At 45.6% G+C, this 19846-nt stretch overlaps 1 protein-coding gene across 1 annotated transcript in view; it reads right to left on the bottom strand.

The window, feature by feature from the left end:
* Window positions 1-19846, bottom strand: part of LOC134911243 (vesicle-associated membrane protein 1-like) — a 90015-nt gene that overhangs the window by 29634 nt on the left and 40535 nt on the right. The window contains exon 3 of the mRNA XM_063919542.1: window positions 12596-12754. Coding sequence (XP_063775612.1) covers window positions 12596-12754 — 159 coding nt within the window. The remainder of the gene's footprint in view (window positions 1-12595; window positions 12755-19846) is intronic.

The following is a 19846-nucleotide window of genomic DNA, read 5'->3' as shown; positions in this document are numbered from 1 at the left end:
TTGGTACAGTAAATCCCGCCTTGAGGGTGACACAGTATCCCACTCTCCCTTAATCACAGTAGCTCTTAATTATTATTAACAGTCATAGCAGCGCACGATAACCCTTAATCACACTGCAGCCTGTCCCACACCCTCTCCCTCTGGCATTCTGGGTGAAATGGCACCTGAACCATGAGGGAGGGACTTTTATTGAATCCAATACATGCAAAATCCAACACCAGGAGAATGGCATTTTGCCTCATTTTCAGATCTGAGCATGGAAGGAAATACCAAGCTCGGCCTTGGAAATACTCTGAAACTGATCAACACATCTCTAGTTTGGAAAATGACAGGAGCTGATTGGTTGGTACTTTATCTCTCTCTACTTTATCACTCTCCAAGGTCTAGTACATCTGCCCATTTGTGTCTATTGTTCTTCCACACATCACTTTGCAAAGACGAAAGGCTCCCTATGATATTTGCATGAAGGCTGTAAACGAGAGAGAGAGGAGAAAGAGAAAGAAAGAAATAAAGAGAGGGGAGAGAGGGAGATAAAGAGGGAAGAGTGAGGGCGCGAATGGGAGAGAAAGAGAGATAGGGCGTGAGTGGGAAAGAAAGAGGGAGAGAGAGAGGAGACGGAGGAGAGAGAGAGAGAGAGAGAATAGAGAAAGAGGAAGAGTGAGGGACAGAAAGAAGAGATGGAGTGGGGGTAAGAGAAGAGAGTGAGAGATGGGGAGAGAGGGAGAGAGAGAGAGAGAGAGAGAGAGAGAGAGACAACACCTTTTTAAAGAACATCATTTTAGGTCTTGAACGAAGAGCTGAAGGACGCTATTGAAGCATCCTGGTCTTCCATAACACCTCAGCAGTGCCACAGGCTGATAGAATCCATGCCACACCGCATTGAGGCAGTAATTCATGCAAAAGGGACCCAAACCAAGTACTGAGTACATATGCATGATTATACTTTTCAGAGGGCCGACATTTCTGTATTTAAAATCCTTTTTTTATTGATTTTATGTAATATTCTAATTTTCTGAGATTTTGGATTTGGGGTTATCTTAAGCTGTAAGCCACAATCATCAAAATTATAACAAATAAAGGCTTGAAATATCTCACTTTGCATGTAATGAGTCTATATAATATATTAGTTTCACTTTTTAAGTTGAATTACTGAAATAAATGAACTTTTAATCAATATTCTAATTTTCTGAGTTTCACCTGTATGTATACATAATAAAAATAAAAAAAAAGCCATAGTTAGTAGCATTTTTTTATTATTCCATTAAATGGTCTATAATCAAATGAGGACTTATAACCAATTGATAAAAAATAATAAAAATTGGCCATTACTGTTGTGCCTAAGGGCGGCCTCACTCCTAAATCCATCCCTGATAGCACCATTGTAACCCTTCTTCACCACCCCCTCCCCTTTTGTCTACGTATTTTATGGGCCAGCATATAGTATACTGTACTTTTGAAAAAATAAACCTTAATAATACACATTCAGTAAAAGCGCTTAAATTTGTCAGTAAATTGTTTGTAAATTTGGCTCATCTATTATATTGCAAATTAGCTATCAAGAGCCATTCAGGAGTAATACATAGTCTACTGTAAGACTGCTTCATGATGCCTCAAAAAACCTTTTCAGGAACATAGTAAGAATGATGAGCAAGGGCAAGGATGTTCATAATCTCATGAATTTATATATAACTTACAGTAAGTAGGGGACTTTACTGATCTTAGGGGGTTATTCAGAGTTGGTTGCAGATATTACTCTCTTTTTGCAAAATCTGTGTAGCACCCCACAGCTGTGGAACTACATGTCCCAGCATGCCCGTGCAGGGGCGCTTCTAGAGAGGAGAAGGCTTGTGTGCAGGCTCTGTCTGGGCCCCCTCCTCTCTAGTCGGCAGCACTGTATTTCTGGGCACTAGGGTCCCTAGGGAATCCTAGCGCTGCCCCAGAGTATACAGCACAAGCGCAGATCTTTTCCTACTGCGCATGCGCAAAACACCAGGAAAATGGCACCACACTATTTTTCCAGTGATTTCTGCAGCCCTGCTGCTGCACCGCGGGACTCCGGAGGGTAAGAATTAAAAATAATGGGTGCAGAGTGTGCGGGTTGGGCCACCCTGGACCCGGGGGCCCGTGTGCACCGCACACACTGCAGCCATTATACAGTAAATACGCCACTGTGTCCTTGACTGGAAGTCACTGGAGACATGTAGCCCACAGTACACCAACTTTGCCTCACAAGCTGCAGGGACAATAGGGGTTAACCAAGCTAGGGGATAATACATTATGGCCAGCTACAAGCTCCCTACCTGTACCTGATTGGTTGATAAAGAGCGAGAATCCCTGGGAATAGAATGTTGCCCTGGATCCAGAAAAGAGTAAATATACCCTGCGCAGGATAGGAAGCTGTGAAGTGCAGAGTGTCAGTACAGAGAAAGTGTCACTGTAAGGCATGGAGGGAGTCAGTGAGGAGTGCCATGGTGAAGAGAGCCAGCACGGCTGCTGTGGAAGGTAGAGAGTGCTGACCAGCTCAGAAGGGACAGCCACAGAGTCAGGAGCCACAAGTCCCAGCAGCCCGGCTTGTGTGGAGACCGCGGCCAGGTGTGAGCAGCGGTTACGTGTGGGGACAGCCAGCAGGAGCCATGACAGCAGCAGCCTGGTCCATGTGGATGCAGCCCAGCATTGGCAGAGACCTGGAATGTCTGACCGTCCAGAGTGTACAGGTGAAGAAGCCACAGGAGGTAACGCAGGGTCAGAGAGTTGGTCCAGCAGCAGCCAGGAGAATGGTGGGGTAAGCAAAAAGTGCCCTATGATAGGAGCCCACAGTGCCCTGTACCCACAGACATTTAGAGAAACCATGGGCCTGGAAGGACCTAGTCTACACATTTCCAGTTAAGAGGGATCTTTACTACCCAAACTGTGTCCAATGCTGATTGCCCAACACTGATAGCGTTAAAGGGAGCCTTTCGCCATTCATAAGTACATGCACTACCTTGTTCTTTTAAGGGACCAATTACTGGTCCAAGGGTTTTATGTATATGCATATACTGAACATCCCTGCTTACATTGGGATCCTAATCTCTGGATATAGAGCCCTAAAACTATCTTCCAGGAACATTGCTACTGTGAACTGTGTTAGAATTGTATTATACAGTACTTATTACATGCATATTGATTTTTGACAATACGTTAGAAAATGTTCTCCTTATTTCATAGAGTAATTGAAAGTGCTTTATATTGTGAATAGTTGAGAATATGTAAAGGTATCTGATGCCATCACAGATATTAGTAGGAAGTGATTTGTGATGTATATTTAAAGATGATTTATATAGTCAGAATATTGTTGAAGTGATTACTGTTGATCTTGACTAATTTGCATAGCAGGTGTCTGTATTGCCTGATATTATGTTGGTCCCGTCTTACGGGCAGTGTTTCCGTTGCTTAGCCTTAACCTTGTTAGTTTACTAAAATAACCTCACTGAGGTTTTGCATGACATTCCAGAGACTGGTCCAGTACTGTCATCTCTCCACTATCGTCCGTGAACCTGTAGCAGAAGCAACTCGGCTGAAGAATTTACTGAGGTTATTGAAATTTGCATACACTGTGAATTATCCCTACCGGGGTAACACATTTGGCATCACTAAGAACAGGATAGGGATAAAGGAAAATTTCGACAAAAAAAGCCATCCCAGTGGGGGAGAGAAAGGAAGGCGGACTCGGACCAAGCATAAAAGGAAACAGCGGTACAGACCAACTGACTATGCCAGGGCCCCATGGATCCCTACCTATAGTGGTGACCCTTACAGTCAAGATGGAAGCCCCTTCACAGATTTTAAAAGTAGGATGAAATTGATGTTTATTGTGTATATGCTGAACGACCAACAACAGGTTGAAATTCTAATGGGACAGTTGAAAGGTCCAGCTTGCAGAGAAGTCATCTCATAGCCACCAGACAAAAAGATAAATATCAATCAAGTGAGGAAATGGCTGGCCGCCACCTTCGAGACATGAACCATATCTGAATTGAAGATGACGTTCTATGGATTTAACCAATGCTCTGGAGAGACCTTGCGGGACTACGCACTAAACCTACAAGAGGTATTACGCGCAATAACAGCCATTGACGCACAAGAGATCAGGAACACTGATGAGGCCCCAATCACCAAACTGGTCGAATGATCGCTGAGAGAGAACACTGAGGCACAACTGCAACTCCTAAGATAACAGATGCCGAAATGCTCATTCTTAGACTTCAAAGAGGCTGCATTTTTTATAGTTGTGAGACCAGGCGCTAACTGAAATGTAGGATTCACAGAAATGCCTGAATTCCAAGAGCAATCAAGTCTTTGTGGACCGATGCAAGCCACTGGTAGAAGCAAAGAGACTGCGAGTCAAGGGGCCTAGCCCCCAGCCACAGATCCCCTACAGGCAATAAATAAATAATTGGAAGAATTGACCATGGGAATGGCAGACATGAAGAGGGGAATGCAAGATCAACCAAAACCATGGAATCCTGAACAAACTGGATCGGGATGGCGGTCAGGATGGAGAAGACTACAATCCGATTGGTGGGAGCCTCCACAAGAAGGGGGAAGCAGACCCACCGACAAGTTTGACAGCCAGTGGCGACTGATATGCAGGCGCTGCCAGAGAGACAGCCATGTAGAAAGAAGCTGTAACCACCCAGAGAATTTAAAACTCCACCACCCCAGAAATGAAGGGAGAACAAAGGGAGTAGATCCAAACCCCGGAGAATGGTGCCCCCAGTGAAGATTCCCAACGATCCCAATAGTCATCGATGGAGTCGAAACTCTGGCAATGCTAGAAACCGGATCACAAGTAAAGATTTTCCAGTTATCTGCCTTTCAATTACTTTGGGGAGATAGCCAACTGTTGTTACCACCACCTACGTGGCTACAACTCATCGCAAGTAATAGTCTGGGAATTTTATGTGTAGGCTACTAGGAGGTGGATGTGAAGATAGGAAAGACACTCCTTCCACGACAGGGATGCCTAGTGACGGAAACCAGCAAAGCCAAAGTTACACCTTTCATACTGGGGATGAACATCCTACAAAAGTGTCCTGAATAGTTAGTGTCAACATTGAAGGGGAGCTGACCAAGATAGTGCCAAATGGCCAACAGGTAATACAAAAGACCATCAAAATCCTACAGGGGCACCAAAGATTTGTTAAGAATAATGGAGAAATCAGGAAAGTATGACTTACAGATGGCAAGCCTGTCAGGCTACAGCCCAATTCAGAGACAATCTTGTGGGGGAAAACCCTCTATGGACCCATCGGCCAAACTTATGAAGCTATGATCGAACCTTGCCTGATTTCAGCTGAAAGAGATGTAGTGGTGGCCAGTGCACTAGTGATGGTGAAGAATGGGCGAGTCCCAGTAAGCATACTTAACCCCTATAACTACGCGGTCAGGATATACCGAAGCCAGCCTTTAGCGAAACTCCTGTGGACAACGTTCAAAGATTTTATCCATACTTCGCTGCAGATCGAACAGCAGGTCACAACAGCAGGAGACAGCCGAGAAGACGGAGGCACTCATGAATGGTGGACGGAGATACAAGTAGGAGATGCCCAGACACCAGAAAGTCAGAATCAGGGTGTCCTACAAGTAGTCAAGGAGCATGCGGAAGACTTTAGCCAATGCGCAGCTTACCTGGGGGTGGTGGAAGACATACAACACTGATACTTTACTGGAACAACAGCACTCATCAAAGAACAACACAGACCGTTAACACTGGCCCTGTACCAGCCTGACCAGCAGATGTTAGAGGACATGAAAGCTACAGGAATTATTAGAGAGAGCCACAGCCTGTGGGCTGCACCCATGGTGCTGGTCTGAAGGAAAGATGGCCAATTGCATTTTTGCATTGATTACCGCAAGTTGAACAATGCCACCCTCAAAGACGCATATCCTCTACCGCGGATTGAGGAATCTCTCACTGTGCTCAAAGTCTGCCTGGTACTTCTCCACATTAGACCTGACCAGCGGTTATTGACAAATTCCCATGGCTGAAGAAAACAAAGAGAAGACCCCTTCCGCATGTACACTGATACCAGTAAACAAGGGCCCGGAGCAGTTCTCACCTAGAAACAGAATGGTCAAGAATATGTGATTGCATGCGCCAGCAGGAGTCTTCGTAGTATGGAAAGAAACTATGCTAATTATAGCACCTTCAAGCTCGAATTCCCGGCACTGGTGTGGGCAGTGATCGATAAATTCAAGAAATACCTCCCTATGACCCCATTCATTGCTGTTACCGATTGCAACCCATTAGCTCACCAGTCGACTAGCCAACTAGGGGCATTAGAACAGAGATGGGCCTCCAGACTTGCCAACTACATCTACAAGGTGGAATACAGAAGTGGGCGTAGTAACGCTAATGCGGATGCATTATCCCAGTTACCTTGTTCGTACGAAGATCCGATAGAACAGTCATGTCCAAACTGCGGCCCTCCAGCTGTTGAGAAACTATGCATCCCAGCATGCCTTGACACAGCTTTAGCATTCTCTGACAGCAAAACTGTGTCAGGGCATGCTGGGATATGTAGTTTCACAACAGCTGGAGCGCCGCAGTTTGGACATGCCTGCGATAGAAGATGACAAGTGGGAACAGGTCGAGATTCCCAGTTTTGGTTCTTACCCTAAAGTACCTGAGCAGCACACTATGATTTCAGCCACCAACAAAAATGATGCCGCTGAAGAATGGGAAGTAGCAAGTGAATGGGTACAGTGGCAAGAAGAAAGTCTTTGCTTCCGCCAGTTGAAGAGGTGGATAACCAGTCCCTATGGCCTGTCTTGTGCGGAGTGGCAGGCGGCTGAGACAGAAGTAACCCAGTGGTGGCGTCAACGTGACCGACTTGAATTACAAGACAGACTGCTGATTCAGCATAGTATCGACCCAAAGACGCACCAGCCAGTTAAGCAAATTGCGGTGCCTCGAGCCACAGTGGCTATGGTATTGCAGGCTTACCATGATCAGTCTGGTCACTTCGGATGTCAGAAGACGGAATCCAACATCCAGAGGAGGTTCTACAGGAACAATCTGTGTCACGATATGGAACACTGGTGTAAGAATTGCTTAACTTGTGCTACTCACCAACCAGCACTGTCAAGCCAAAGAGCATCACTGCACACTGTCAGTCACCAGCCTCTAGAACTTGTCTCGATTGACCATGTAAAGCTGGAGCCAAGTTGGGTGGGATACAGCTATGCCATTACTATCATCGACCACTTAACAAAATTTGCAGTGACACTCCCAGTTCATTACCTGACGGCCAAGGCAACTGCTGACGTACTCTGGCGGGCCTTCGTGAGACCATAAGGTTACCCAAATTGCATACTCACTGATCAAGGGGAGTAATTCAGACCTGATCGCTCGCTAGCGTTTTTTGCAACGCTGCAATCAGGTCACTACTGCGCATGCGTATGCACCTCAATGCGCAGGCACGTCGCACGGGTACAAAGCGGATTGTTGCTGTGTTTTACGGAGAATCCATTCGCACAGCCGATCGCAAGGAGATTGACAGGAAGAAGGTGTTTGTGGGTGGCAACTGACCGTTTTCAGAGAGTGGTTGGAAAAACGTAGGCGTGTCCAAGCATTTGCAGGGCGGGTGTCTGATGTCAATTCCGGCGTCAGACAGGCTGAAGTGATTGCAGCAGCTGAGTAAGTTCTGGGAAACTCAGAAACTGCACAAAGTTTTTTTGTACCGCTCAGCTGCGCATGCGATCGCACACTTGCACAGCTGAAATACACTCCCCGGTGGGCGACGACTATGCGAACACTGGACTGCAAAAAAACACCAGCAAGCGATCAGGTCTGAATTAACCCCAAGGCCTGGCATTCGAGTCCCAACTCTTTCAGGAGCTATGTGCACTGTACGGATGCAAAGACGTTATGAGTGACCGCATACCACCCCCAGGGCAATGGAACATGTGAAAGAATGAACAATCTACTACGAACTCTTCCACTTGAACAAAGGTCAGGGTGGACCACCTTGTTGGCTGAATTAATCTCCGTGTACAATAACATTACCCATAGCTCAATGGGATATACTCCCTACTACCTGCTCTTTGGGAGTCAGGGAAAACTGCCAGCAGATCTTCAGCTTGACCTTGCCTGTGAGACAACAGTGCAGGAAACCCCGTGGGTGCAAGAGCATCAGAACAGACTGCAAGAGGCCCAACCCATAGTGTCACAGCGCATCGACCTTGCTAGAGAATGACAGAAACAGAACTATGATACTCATGCCAATGTAGACCCGATACCTGTGGGAAGCCGGGTAATCAGCATCACAGTAAATTAGATTCCCAATGGGAACTCGCCTCATACCAAGTAATAAGCTCCCCTGAAGCTGATATTGCTGTCTATTACATTGAAAAGGAAGGTTGCGGTGGCCGAATGTTTGTCCATCGAGATCAACTCAAACTCCATCCCATTCAGCATGGTGAAACCAATGCAAGTAGAATAACCACAACAGAACACTCATCTCAAGTTGACCTAGTTTCCTCTAAAATGCTGAGTGATCCCATAGAACTGTTGATGGGCAGGCATGGCCCCCTCTGGTCCAGTCATGTGTACCCTGGACAAGGAGGGTCACCACAGACTTTAGAAGATGTATTTGTTCCAGAAGCTCAAGACACAGACTGTGGTCCAACAGAGCTCAACTGTTACTGGCCCCGAATTGAGACGCTCAACTAGGAGCACAAGAGGAACACTGCCTGCTGTAAAATACAGGGAATAATGATAATACTGTATTGATGACTGTTAATAACTCAGTGTAACATTCTGAATACCTTAACGTACTTTGATTTATACGTTATTTACTTTTAAATTTATGATGTGTGGACTTTTATGCCTCCGGTGGTATTGGTGGTCAAAGACTTTGGTTTGAGGAAATTCTGGGGGTCATTCTGACCTGATCGTAGCTGTGCTAAATTTAGCACTGCTATGATCACTTACACTGACATGCGGGGGGACGCCCAGCACACCGCTAGTCCGCCCCGCACGTCAGGTGGCCCCTCCCCCCGCACAAGTACAAAAGCATCGCACAGGGGCAAAGCTTTTGTACTTGAAGAGTAACTCCCAGCCAGTGCAGCTCCTGCGGCTGGCTGGGAGTTACTCGTCACTGCCCGGATCGCAGCGGATGCATGTGATGTCACGTAGGCGCTGTGGCCCGCCCCCCTGCACGGTCCGTCCACACCTGTGTTGGCATGACTGTGCCCACAAACGCCACTGTGCCCACCCAATGACCACCTCTACCTGTCAATCAGGCAGAGACGATCACTAGTCAATGACAGCCATGCGCCGGTGCACTGCGGCGCATGTGCAGTTCTGACCTGATCGCTGCGCTGCGATGAACTGCAGCAAGCGATCAGTTCAGAATGACCCCCTCTATGCACAGGGATGTGCATCATTCAAAGTGGGGATGAATGTGGCACCCCACAGCTGTGGAACTACATGTCCCAGCATGTCCATGACCGGAAGTCACTGGAGACATGCAGCCCACAGTACACAGACTTTGCCACACAAGCTGCAGTGACAACAGGGGTTAACCAAGCTAGGGGATAATACATTATGGCCAGCTACAAGGAATCCCTGGGAATGGAATGTTTCCCTGGATCCAGAAAAGAGTAAATATACCCTGCACAGGATAGGAAGCTGTGAAGTGCAGAGTGTCAGTACAGAGAAAGTGTCACCATGAGCTATAGAAAGAGTCAGTGAGGAGTGTCAGGGTGAAGAGAGCCAGCACGGCTGCTGTGGAAGGTAGAGAGGCTGTCCAGCTCAGAAGGGATAGCCGCAGAGTCAGGGGTCACAAGTCCCAGCAGCCCGGCTCGTGTGGAGACCCCGGCCAGGAAAGAGCAGCGGGTACACGTGGGGACAGCCATCGGGAGCAGCAGCCTGGCCCATGTGGAGGCAGCCCATCATTGGCAGAGACCTGGAATGTCTGACCGGCCAGAGTGTACAGGTGACGAAGTTGCAGGAGGTACCGCAGGGTCAGAGAGTTGGCCCAGCAGCAGCAGCAGCAGCCAGGAGAATGGTGGTGTAAGCAAACAGTGCCCTATGATAGGAGCCCACAGTGCCCACAGTGCCCTGTACCCACAGACATTTAGAGAAACCATGGGCATGGAAGGACCTAGTCTACACATTTCCAGTTAAGAGGGATCTTTACTACCCAAACTGTGTCCAAACTAATTGCCCAACACTGATAGCGTTAAAGGAAGCAATGCTTTTCGCTGTTCAGAAGTAATTGCACTAACTTGTTCTTTTAAGGGACCAATTACAGGTCCAAGGGTTTTATGTATATATGCATATACTGAACATCCCTGCTTACATTGGGATCCTAATCTCTAGCTATAGAGCCCTGAAACTATCTTCCAGGAACAATGCTATCGTGAACTGTGTTAGAATTATATTATACAGTACTTATTGCATGCATATTGATTTTTGCCAATACATTAGAAAATGTTCTATTTATTTAATAGAGTAATTGAAAGTGCTTTATATTGTGAATAGTTGAGAATATATAAAGGTATCTGATGCCATCACAGATATTAGTAGGAAGTGATTTGTGGTGTATATTTAAAGATGATTTATATAGTCAGAATATTGTTGAAGTGATTACTGTTGTTCTTGACTAATTTGCATAGCAGGTGTCTGTATTGCCTGATATTGGCCCTCATTCCGAGTTGTTCACTCGTTCTTTTCCTTCGCATCGGTGCGATTTTCCGCTAACTGCGCATGCGCAATGTTCGCACTGCGGCTGCGCCAAGTAAATTTGCTAAGAAGTTTGGTATTTTACTCACGGCATTACGAGGTTTTTTTCTTCGTTCTGCTGATCGTAGTGTGATTGACAGGAAGTGGGTGTTTCTGGGCGGAAATTGGCCGTTTTATGGGAGTGTGTGAAAAAACGCTGCCATTTCTGAGAAAAACTCGGGAGTGGCTGGAGAAACGGGGGAGTGTCTGGGCGAACGCTGGGTGTGTTTGTGACATCAAACCAGGAACGACAAGCACTGAACTGATCACACTGGAAGAGTAAGTCTCGAGCTACTCAGAAACTGCAAAGAAAAATCTTTTCGCAATATTGCGAATACTTAGTTCGCAATTCTGCTAAGCGAAGATTCACTCCCAGAGGGCGGCGGCTTAGCGTGTGCACTGCTGCGAAAAGCGGCTAGCGAGCGAACAACTCGGTATGAGGGCCATTGTGTTGATCCCGTCTTACGGGCAGTGTTACCGTTGCTTAGCCTTAACCTTGTTAGTTTAATAAAACAACCTCACTGAGGTTTTGCATGACATCCCAGAGACTGGTCCAGTACTGTCATCTCTCCACTATCGCCCGCAAACCTGTATCAGAAGCAACTCGGCTGAAGAATTTACAGAAGTTAGTGACATTTGCATACACTGGTAATTATCCCTACCAGGGTATTACATCTGCAAACTCTAAAATCACATGCTGGGTGCTGGCAAGCACAGGGCAAGGCTGCATAGCATGTGCGGCCCTACCCCGCAATGCAATGGCAATTCAATTGTAATTGCATCGCTAAAACCTAAAATAGAGGTTAACCACTACCTACGCAGCGATGGCTGTCTATACAGAGGCACCGCCGCTATGTTTCCACTCGCAGGAAACGCAGGCAATGTCATTGAACTTCCCCAAAACTGCAATGACATGCCCACATTTCCTGCTCTCCTCCCCCCAACGCTGCACCACTGCCCTCAGATGCCCATCTGGCTGCAAAGACAGGCACAGGTCTGCCATCTTACCTCTCACAGCAGCCAAGCGTGACATCACGTGGCCACCCCGAAAATGGCCCAGACCTGCCCATGTTCTGGGCGTCCAGTCCCCTCAATGCCATATCACCACCCCTGACCGCCCCTCAAATGCCTCTACCTGTCAGTCAGGCAGAGGCTTTTGCATCAGTGAGATGCAAATGCAGGTCCCGGCTGTGCATGCGCAGAATGAGTGCAGCGTGTGTGCACAGGCCCGACAATCATCAGTTGGAGAAGTATTAATACTAATTTTATGTGAGTTTGCATGTACTCTCAAACTATTACCTACGGCAACGGGATCGGTATGTGATCCCACCGCACGGGATCCCGAATGTCAGTATACCGACATCAGCATCCCGGGCTATAGAATGCCGGCAGGGGGCACGCACAACGAATCCCCTTGCAGGCTTGCTGCATTCACCACGCTGTGGGCTTGGTGGTGAACTTGACTCACCACAGGTTCTATTCGCCCTCTATGGGTGTCGTGGACACCCATAGACGGGGAATCACCTACCTCGCCGGTATTCTGACAGTGGTATAGGACCCTCGTTGAGATCCCAGCGTCGGTATTGAGACAGCAGTGATCCCGACAGGTGGTATTTTAACCGCATACCACGGCAACTGCAAACTTGCATGTTTCAAACTGCAAACTCACACATTTTTAGAACTCAGAACCTATTACACTTCCCCCCTGGGGTGGGTAGCATTGCTGGGCTCTAATCTGCTTCCTCTTTATAAACTTTCTGCAAAAATTGTTTCATGCCACAATTACAGTACATTTCTGTATGCAGTGTCTCTTGTGCCTCTCACCTTACAGTTCTTCCACCAGTATTTCCTTTTCAGTTTTGCTGCATTTGTCTCAAACTTGGAAGCCCCTGCTTGGAGGGCGTCTGCCCTGTTATCCAGTTCTGACAGCTTTTGATCTCTTTCCAGTACCTTGTCCACATTTACACGCATGATGTCCACCACCTGCCATCACCGTCGGCATAAAAGAGAAAACAAACATGGTAATTATCAGTAAATGAGAGACGTTAATGGGGTGGAGGGACAAAATAGTAGAAAAGCAGGTTCCCATTTACAGAGTACTGAAAATCAGAGACAAGGTGTAAAAACTATGGGGGTCATTCCGAGTTGTTCGCTCGTTGCCGATTTTCGCAACGGAGCGATTAAGGCAATAATGCGCATGCGCATGGTTCGCAGTGCGCATGCGGTTAGTATTTTAACACAAAACTTAGTAGATTTACTCACGCCCGAACTAAGATTTTTCATCGTTGAAGTGATCGTAGCGTGATTGACAGGAAGTGGGTGTTTCTGGGCGGAAACTGGCCGTTTTCTGGGAGTGTGCGGAAAAACGCAGATGTGCCAGGGAAAAATGCGGGAGTGTCTGGAGAAACGGGGGAGTGGCTGGCCGAACTCTGGGCGTGTGTGTGACATCAAACCAGGAATGAAACTGACTGAACTGATCGCTATTTGTGAGTAAGTCTCGAGCTACTCAGAAACTGCTAAGAAATTTCTATTCGCAATTCTGCTAAGCTAAGATACACTCCAAGAGGGCGGCGGCTTAGCGTGTGCAATGCTGCTAAAAGCAGCTAGCGAGCGAACAACTCGGAATGAGGGCCAATATATCTACTCATACAGAATGGATGATTATAAACACCTGAATATAATAGCTGTAAAAGATTATTTTCTGATGTCATTACTTTGCTCGTTAGGAAAAACTATGATAAGGAATAATACGTTCCCTACTGTTAATCATTATAGATATTAGTCACATTTGTCCACAGATTAATGTTTTATATGGGTTTCAGGACTCCTCAGGGGATGGTATCAGGATCTTGGTGCTTGGGATGCTGGCGGCCAGAATACCAACAGTGGCATCCCAATGCGCAGAATCCCGACACCTGGTAGGTAAGTAGTCTAATCCTCCCACTCTACCACCCTAACCCTAACTCTCCTTTCCCGCAGCCTGACCCTAACCCTTTCCGGTTGTGCCAAATCCTAACCCTACCTCCCCGCAGCCTAACCCTAACCCCTCCTTCTTAGTGCCTAAACCTAACTTCCCCCATCCCCCACAGGCTAATCCTAACACCCCACCACCACCCCCCACAGGATAATCCTAACCCTCCACTCTTGCAAAGCGAAAATACACTCCCTCGTGGGCGGCGACTATGCGTCTGCATGGCTGCTAAAAGTAGCTAGCGAGCGATCAACTCGGAATGAGGGCCAATGTCTAATGTGTGTAGACAGATCGTCCACATCCCTGTGTTGCTTCCCATACACTTGTATGCACGTGCACCTAAGGAGTAAGGACATGCATGCGCAAGGACAGGTTCTAGTTAACCTATCGACATTCCGAATGTCAATAATCAAAATGCTGACTTCAGATTGTCAACATGTTCTAAAAGTCAAAATTCTGGATGTCAACGTGTTTAGAATGCTGACAGATAACAATGTTGACACCTACCAATGTTGATAATAATGTCAGAAATGATGGGAATACATATGTAGACCCGGGAGATGGGATTCCAGCTGTCAGTAACCCGACAGCGACATCCCACCTGCCAGAATGCCGGCAGCGACGCGAGCGCTATGAGTCCCCCTGTGGGCTCGCTGCTCTTGCCACGCTGCGTGCTCTGTGTCTAGCTGTGCGTGCCACAGGATATATTCCCACTCTATGGGTGTCATTGACACCCGCGAGTTGGAATAGCCCCTGTCCGCCGGGATCCCGACAGCTGGCACATTCATTGCATCCCAAATGATGTGTGTGCAGGTGTTGATATTGCAGAGCTAAATAGTCACCCACCCAAACGAATAACTCTAACTATGAATAGCCCAGTGGTTACTTAACCAGTGGTGTTGGTTTATTGATAAATAGCAGGTACAGCCGTACTCACTATTACATGTACACTGGTGACTGAGTGGCGCTTGAGCAGAGTGGTTTCATACAGCAAGTGGAGTGCATGTTGCAAATAGTAGTGCAGGGATGCCTAAACAGCTTTATAGCAGGTATTAACCAGGTCTCTCATAGGAGCTAAGCGGGAGACAAGAATGAGCCCTGCACATACTCAGCAGAGATCTTGTGACCATCTTGGGATAGGGCATGACGCCTCCCCAGAGAACAGGATGACTGGAATAATTGCAGCAGTATACAAAATGTTGACATTGTGACTATCGACAGTAACATTGTCAGCACATGCAATTAGGGTTAGGGTTATGCTGCAATTAGGGTTAGGGCTAGGCTGTGATAAGAGTTAGGGTTAGTTTTAGGCTAAAATAGTACTGTCGACATATGACAGTGCCAACATTGTGGATGTCAACATGTCATATGACTACATTCTAAACATGTAGACACGCTGAATGTTGACATGCCAACATTATGGTGTCAGCAAATTAAAGTCGGCCTAATTAGACAGCCTGTAAAAAACATTGATCATTTTTTGCACCCAATGTTTTACCGTGGCTAATAGAATACCGCCTTATATATGATGCTGCCTCATCTACAATGTCAGAGAGTTAGTTCTGGTCCACAATTACCCATGTCACAAATGTCATATGTATTGTTTTGCAATTCAGGGTGCGCATCCATAGGTATATATTATTGAGTGATACCTTTTTAAGCACATCTTAGCCTGTGATATTAATCAAGAGTGTAATCTTTAACATGTTACTGAGGTACTGATACACAGCAGCAATCTGGTAGCCAGCAGTTGATGCCAACTTATAACAGAGTGGCATTTAAAAGTATTACCATTGACAAAAACACAAATGTTCATATATTGAGTGTTGCTACCGGTCATCATCATCATTAATTGCTTCCTATATATGTCAATATCCAATGCCAGTGTTTAGATCATCTTCTTCCGCAAGCATATCATTGCTATTATATGTCTTTTCCATTAATGGTTACACTGATTTCAACCACTATATCCCTATCAGAGATTCAATTTGTTATACGTTACCCATTGCTTAAAATAATATTATACGTCTTTACATTACACAGCCATTTAGTAAATGTACTGATGACTTATCCTCTTTCCTGGTGTGTGGGAGTGTATGAGTGGGTTTTCACAAGCCATTAGTATACAGACAGGCATTGGTTTCCCGAATGAAGTCCTTGGAAAGAATTACACCACCAGCAGGAGAATATGACTCAGGTGGAGGTGTTTTGTTTGAGATATTGGGAAAAGGTGACATTAATCATGAGATGTACCAGCCCTCCCTCTCTATAGAGTGCTGGGACTACTTTTATTGTATGGACCATGATTGAAACACTGTCATTCATCGGTGTCTGACAGCGACACTACCTTATTCAAAGCACGGTGAAGCCTATTTACCAAGAATTGCATCATTACTTGTAGTCTTATAATGGCGACAACAGAGGAAAATGAATGACAAATGCATTATTATTTTAATACAAACCTTTTACGTGACCAATAGGGATTAAATATTTGTATTTATTTTAATCCATTTTTTTGTTACAATTTAGTTCAATTGCACATGCCCTAAATTAGCCCTCAGTGTCGCTGGTGATATGCTATTGATATTTTATTGATAAATCACAGTAACAAGTGATTATTTATGACCACGATAAGCGGCAATTAAAAAAAAAAGTCATACTTACTGTATCTCTGTATATTGATAATAAAAGAACGTTGTGTTATGTAATATTGTATTATTATTATTATTATTATTATTAATATGACAAATACAAATGCAGTCGCTTCACATGGATGCATAGTATTGAAGGAAATTGTAGACGAATGGAATGGAAAAATGTAAAAACACTTTATTTGAACTATGTAGAACTATGTAGTATATGGTTGAAGATGAAACTGTTTGAATGTTTGGTTTATATTGCCACCTAGCTGTGAGGGCTGCACTATGCGCAGGAAAAAGGAGCTTAGCAATGGAACAACATATCAGATACCACTTAAGTGCATACTTGATACAAAGAGAAATCTAACTGTTGACAGCAAATTGCTCATCAACTGAAATACAGTAGGTTAGTCAGAAACTATAGTTATTGTGCTGGGCATTTTGCTGCCTCAAATTTTCTAAATTACTGCAGCTTCACCTTGTAATTCTGCACATTTTGGCAGAGGCGGTGTAAGAGCAGAGGGCCCATGAGCAGACTCCTTGTACACCGCCTCCTCTCTGGCATTGCAGTAGACTGTGGCCTTGTCTCCAGGAACATGGCGCCTGAGATACTTCTCTACTGCACATGGGCAAATCAATGGGAAAATGGCCGCCGCACCATTTTCCCTGTGATTTCTGCTGCTCTGCAGCACTGGGCTGCTGCCCGACATGTGACTCCAGAGGCGGTGGAGAGGTATAACTCGTATATATGGGTGCAGGGTGTGCGGTGTGGGCCGCCTGGACCCAGGGGTCTGTGTGCTCCACTCACCTTGCACCCATTATAGATACGCCACTGCATTGTTGCTTAACATTATTATTATTTCTATTATTGCATTCTGTCATCACTCATTTTACAGTATGGCGCCCGTGTTATTAAGTTATTTTACCATGTACTTGTATAGCTGCAATACTTACCCACCCTCTATTCTGCCATTCCTTCCCCCTAACCCTTATTCCAAATCCTACTTACCCAATCTTATGCAATATCTTTGCCCACTTCAACCTACACTACTTGTGTTTTCTGTAATCGCCACTGCATGTTACACTTCTATGACTTGCTCATCTTGCCCACTGAAACCGATGTAGTGCTCCCTAGGTGGCAGCCTGGTACGTTCAAGGGCAAGATGAGCAACATGTGGAATTATTTATACAGTGGGCATTGGGCCTAATTCAGAGTTGATCGCATCAGCAAATTTGTTAGCAGTTGGGCGAAATCATGTGCATTGCAAGGGGGGCAGATATAACATGTGCAAAGAGAATTAGATTTGGGTGGGGTGTGTTCAAACTGAAATCTAAATTGCAGTGTTAAAATAAAGTAGACAGTATTTACCCTGCACAGAAACAAAATAACCCACCCAAATCTAACACTCTCTGCAAGTGTTATGTCTGCCCCACCTGCAGTGCACATGGTTTTGCCCAACTGCTAACAAATTTGCTGCTGCGATCAACTCTGTATTACCCCCATTGTGTTAATTGCTTTTCACTTTACCCTTGTATGTCTTAATTCCATGTACAGCTTATCTCGCACATGGTAACCAAAGTAGTACACCCAAGATGTCTGCCTCATCTGGTGCTCTGGAATAGATTGAACAATGCATAGTTCTGTTGGTTTTGCAAGAATTGTTTATCTTGCCTAGTACTTTTATCTCCCCAATTATGGGGGTAATTCTGAGTTGATCGCAGCAGCAATTTTGTTAGCAATTGGGCAAAACCATGTGCACTGCAGGGGGGGGGGCAGATACAACATTTGCAGTGAGAGTTAGATTTGGGTGGGTTATTTTGTTTCTGTGCAGGGTAAATACTGGCTGCTTTATTTTTACACTGCAATTTTGATTTCAGTTTGAACACACCCCACCCAAATCTAACTCTCTCTGCACATGTTATATCTGCCCCTACTGCAGTGCACATGGTTTTGCCCAACTGCTAAATAATTTCCTGCTGCGATCAACTTGGAATTACCCCCTATGTGTCACTTCTTCCAGGGGAATCAGTATGAAAGGCCAGCAGACGGGATCTCGGCTGTCATGATTCCGACAACGGGATCCCATCCATCGTAATGCCGGCAGTGGGGCGAGCACTAGAAAGCCCCTTGTGGGCTTGCTATGCTCACCACGCTCTGGGCACGGTGGCTCGCTGCGCTCGCCACAAGTTCTATTCTCCCTCTATGAGTTTCAAATTCTGGCGGCGGCATTTAACCGCTAGTCGGGATTGCGGTGCCAGTATTGTGACTGCAGGGATCCCGACTAGAGGAATGTTAACCGCTTCCCCTTCCAGGCAATGTTTTTTCTGCCCCGCATAATCCTATGTAGTGAGACTGTAGTTAGACTATCAGGCTGCCTCACTTGGATTCTCTGTGGGTAGGATGAAAAATCCTTAGAACTGATGCCCCAAAATGGCTGCCACACCCTTTGTATCATATTCATGGTTTCAGCATTTTGCAAAAATCTAAACTGCTGTATTTTCATGGTACCTGTAAAGCACCTTGAGTCCTATTGGATAAAAGCACTATATCAGTTTTGTAATTATATTCATAAATAGTATAATACACTTAGTTAAATAATGATCCTTATTATATTGATTAATATTACACTTAGTACATAATCTATTCACTGGGGCATAGCCAGAATTAGCAACATACAGTATTGTAGGGGTGTTATGCGGACTACAGTGTGCTATGGGCTATCTGATGGTTCTTGTTGATGCTCACGCAATTACCTTTGCCCAGCAGTCTTTTAGCCTCCTGCAGCCAAAGACTTCACCTATAGCAGCCGCCTTTCCTTGCAGGTTCGGTCCACCCTGTACTCAGATGCCCCCAGGTTTTATGTACAGACAAGGCGGCTATTGGAGGCTGGGCAAGAGTAGGTTGCAGTACGGTGGGATGTACACTGAACCCTATCTAGATACCGCTGCACTACACGCGGACAGATAGAAATAACCGAATGCACATGAGTGCAACAATTGGCAGGTTGGAATATAATCTTAACACAATCAATATGTATATACTACAATGTACAGGATGTTATTAGCAACAAGATCATATATAGATATAGATCATGTATACATGTATAGATCATATATACATGTACAATGCACAGGGTGTTATTAGCAACAAGAGTGTATATACATGCAACAATGCACAGGATGGTATGAATAATAAATTATTTAGCAGTGAGTTCCTAAAGGAGCTTGGCAGAGCAAGGCAAGGTACAGATAACAAGATTACTTAGCTGCAGGAGACCCCTGGATTCCAGGCAAGGCAGGACAAACCAAGACAATGCAAGGTAAGGCTGGAGATGTCTGAAAGTACTTCCAGGCTAGGTCTCACATGTACAGGAACTCAGGTGACAGGTAATGAACTCAGGATTCTCGCAGGACAGTGTACACAGGATTCTAACTGGACTGGGTATCACAAGTAATGTAATAGCA

This window comes from Pseudophryne corroboree, chromosome 4 (assembly GCF_028390025.1).
Source record: "Pseudophryne corroboree isolate aPseCor3 chromosome 4, aPseCor3.hap2, whole genome shotgun sequence".
NCBI classification, from domain to species: Eukaryota; Metazoa; Chordata; class Amphibia; order Anura; family Myobatrachidae; genus Pseudophryne; species Pseudophryne corroboree.
The sequence above is the reverse complement of the archived record's forward strand: the minus strand, read 5'-3'. Positions and strand labels throughout refer to the sequence as shown.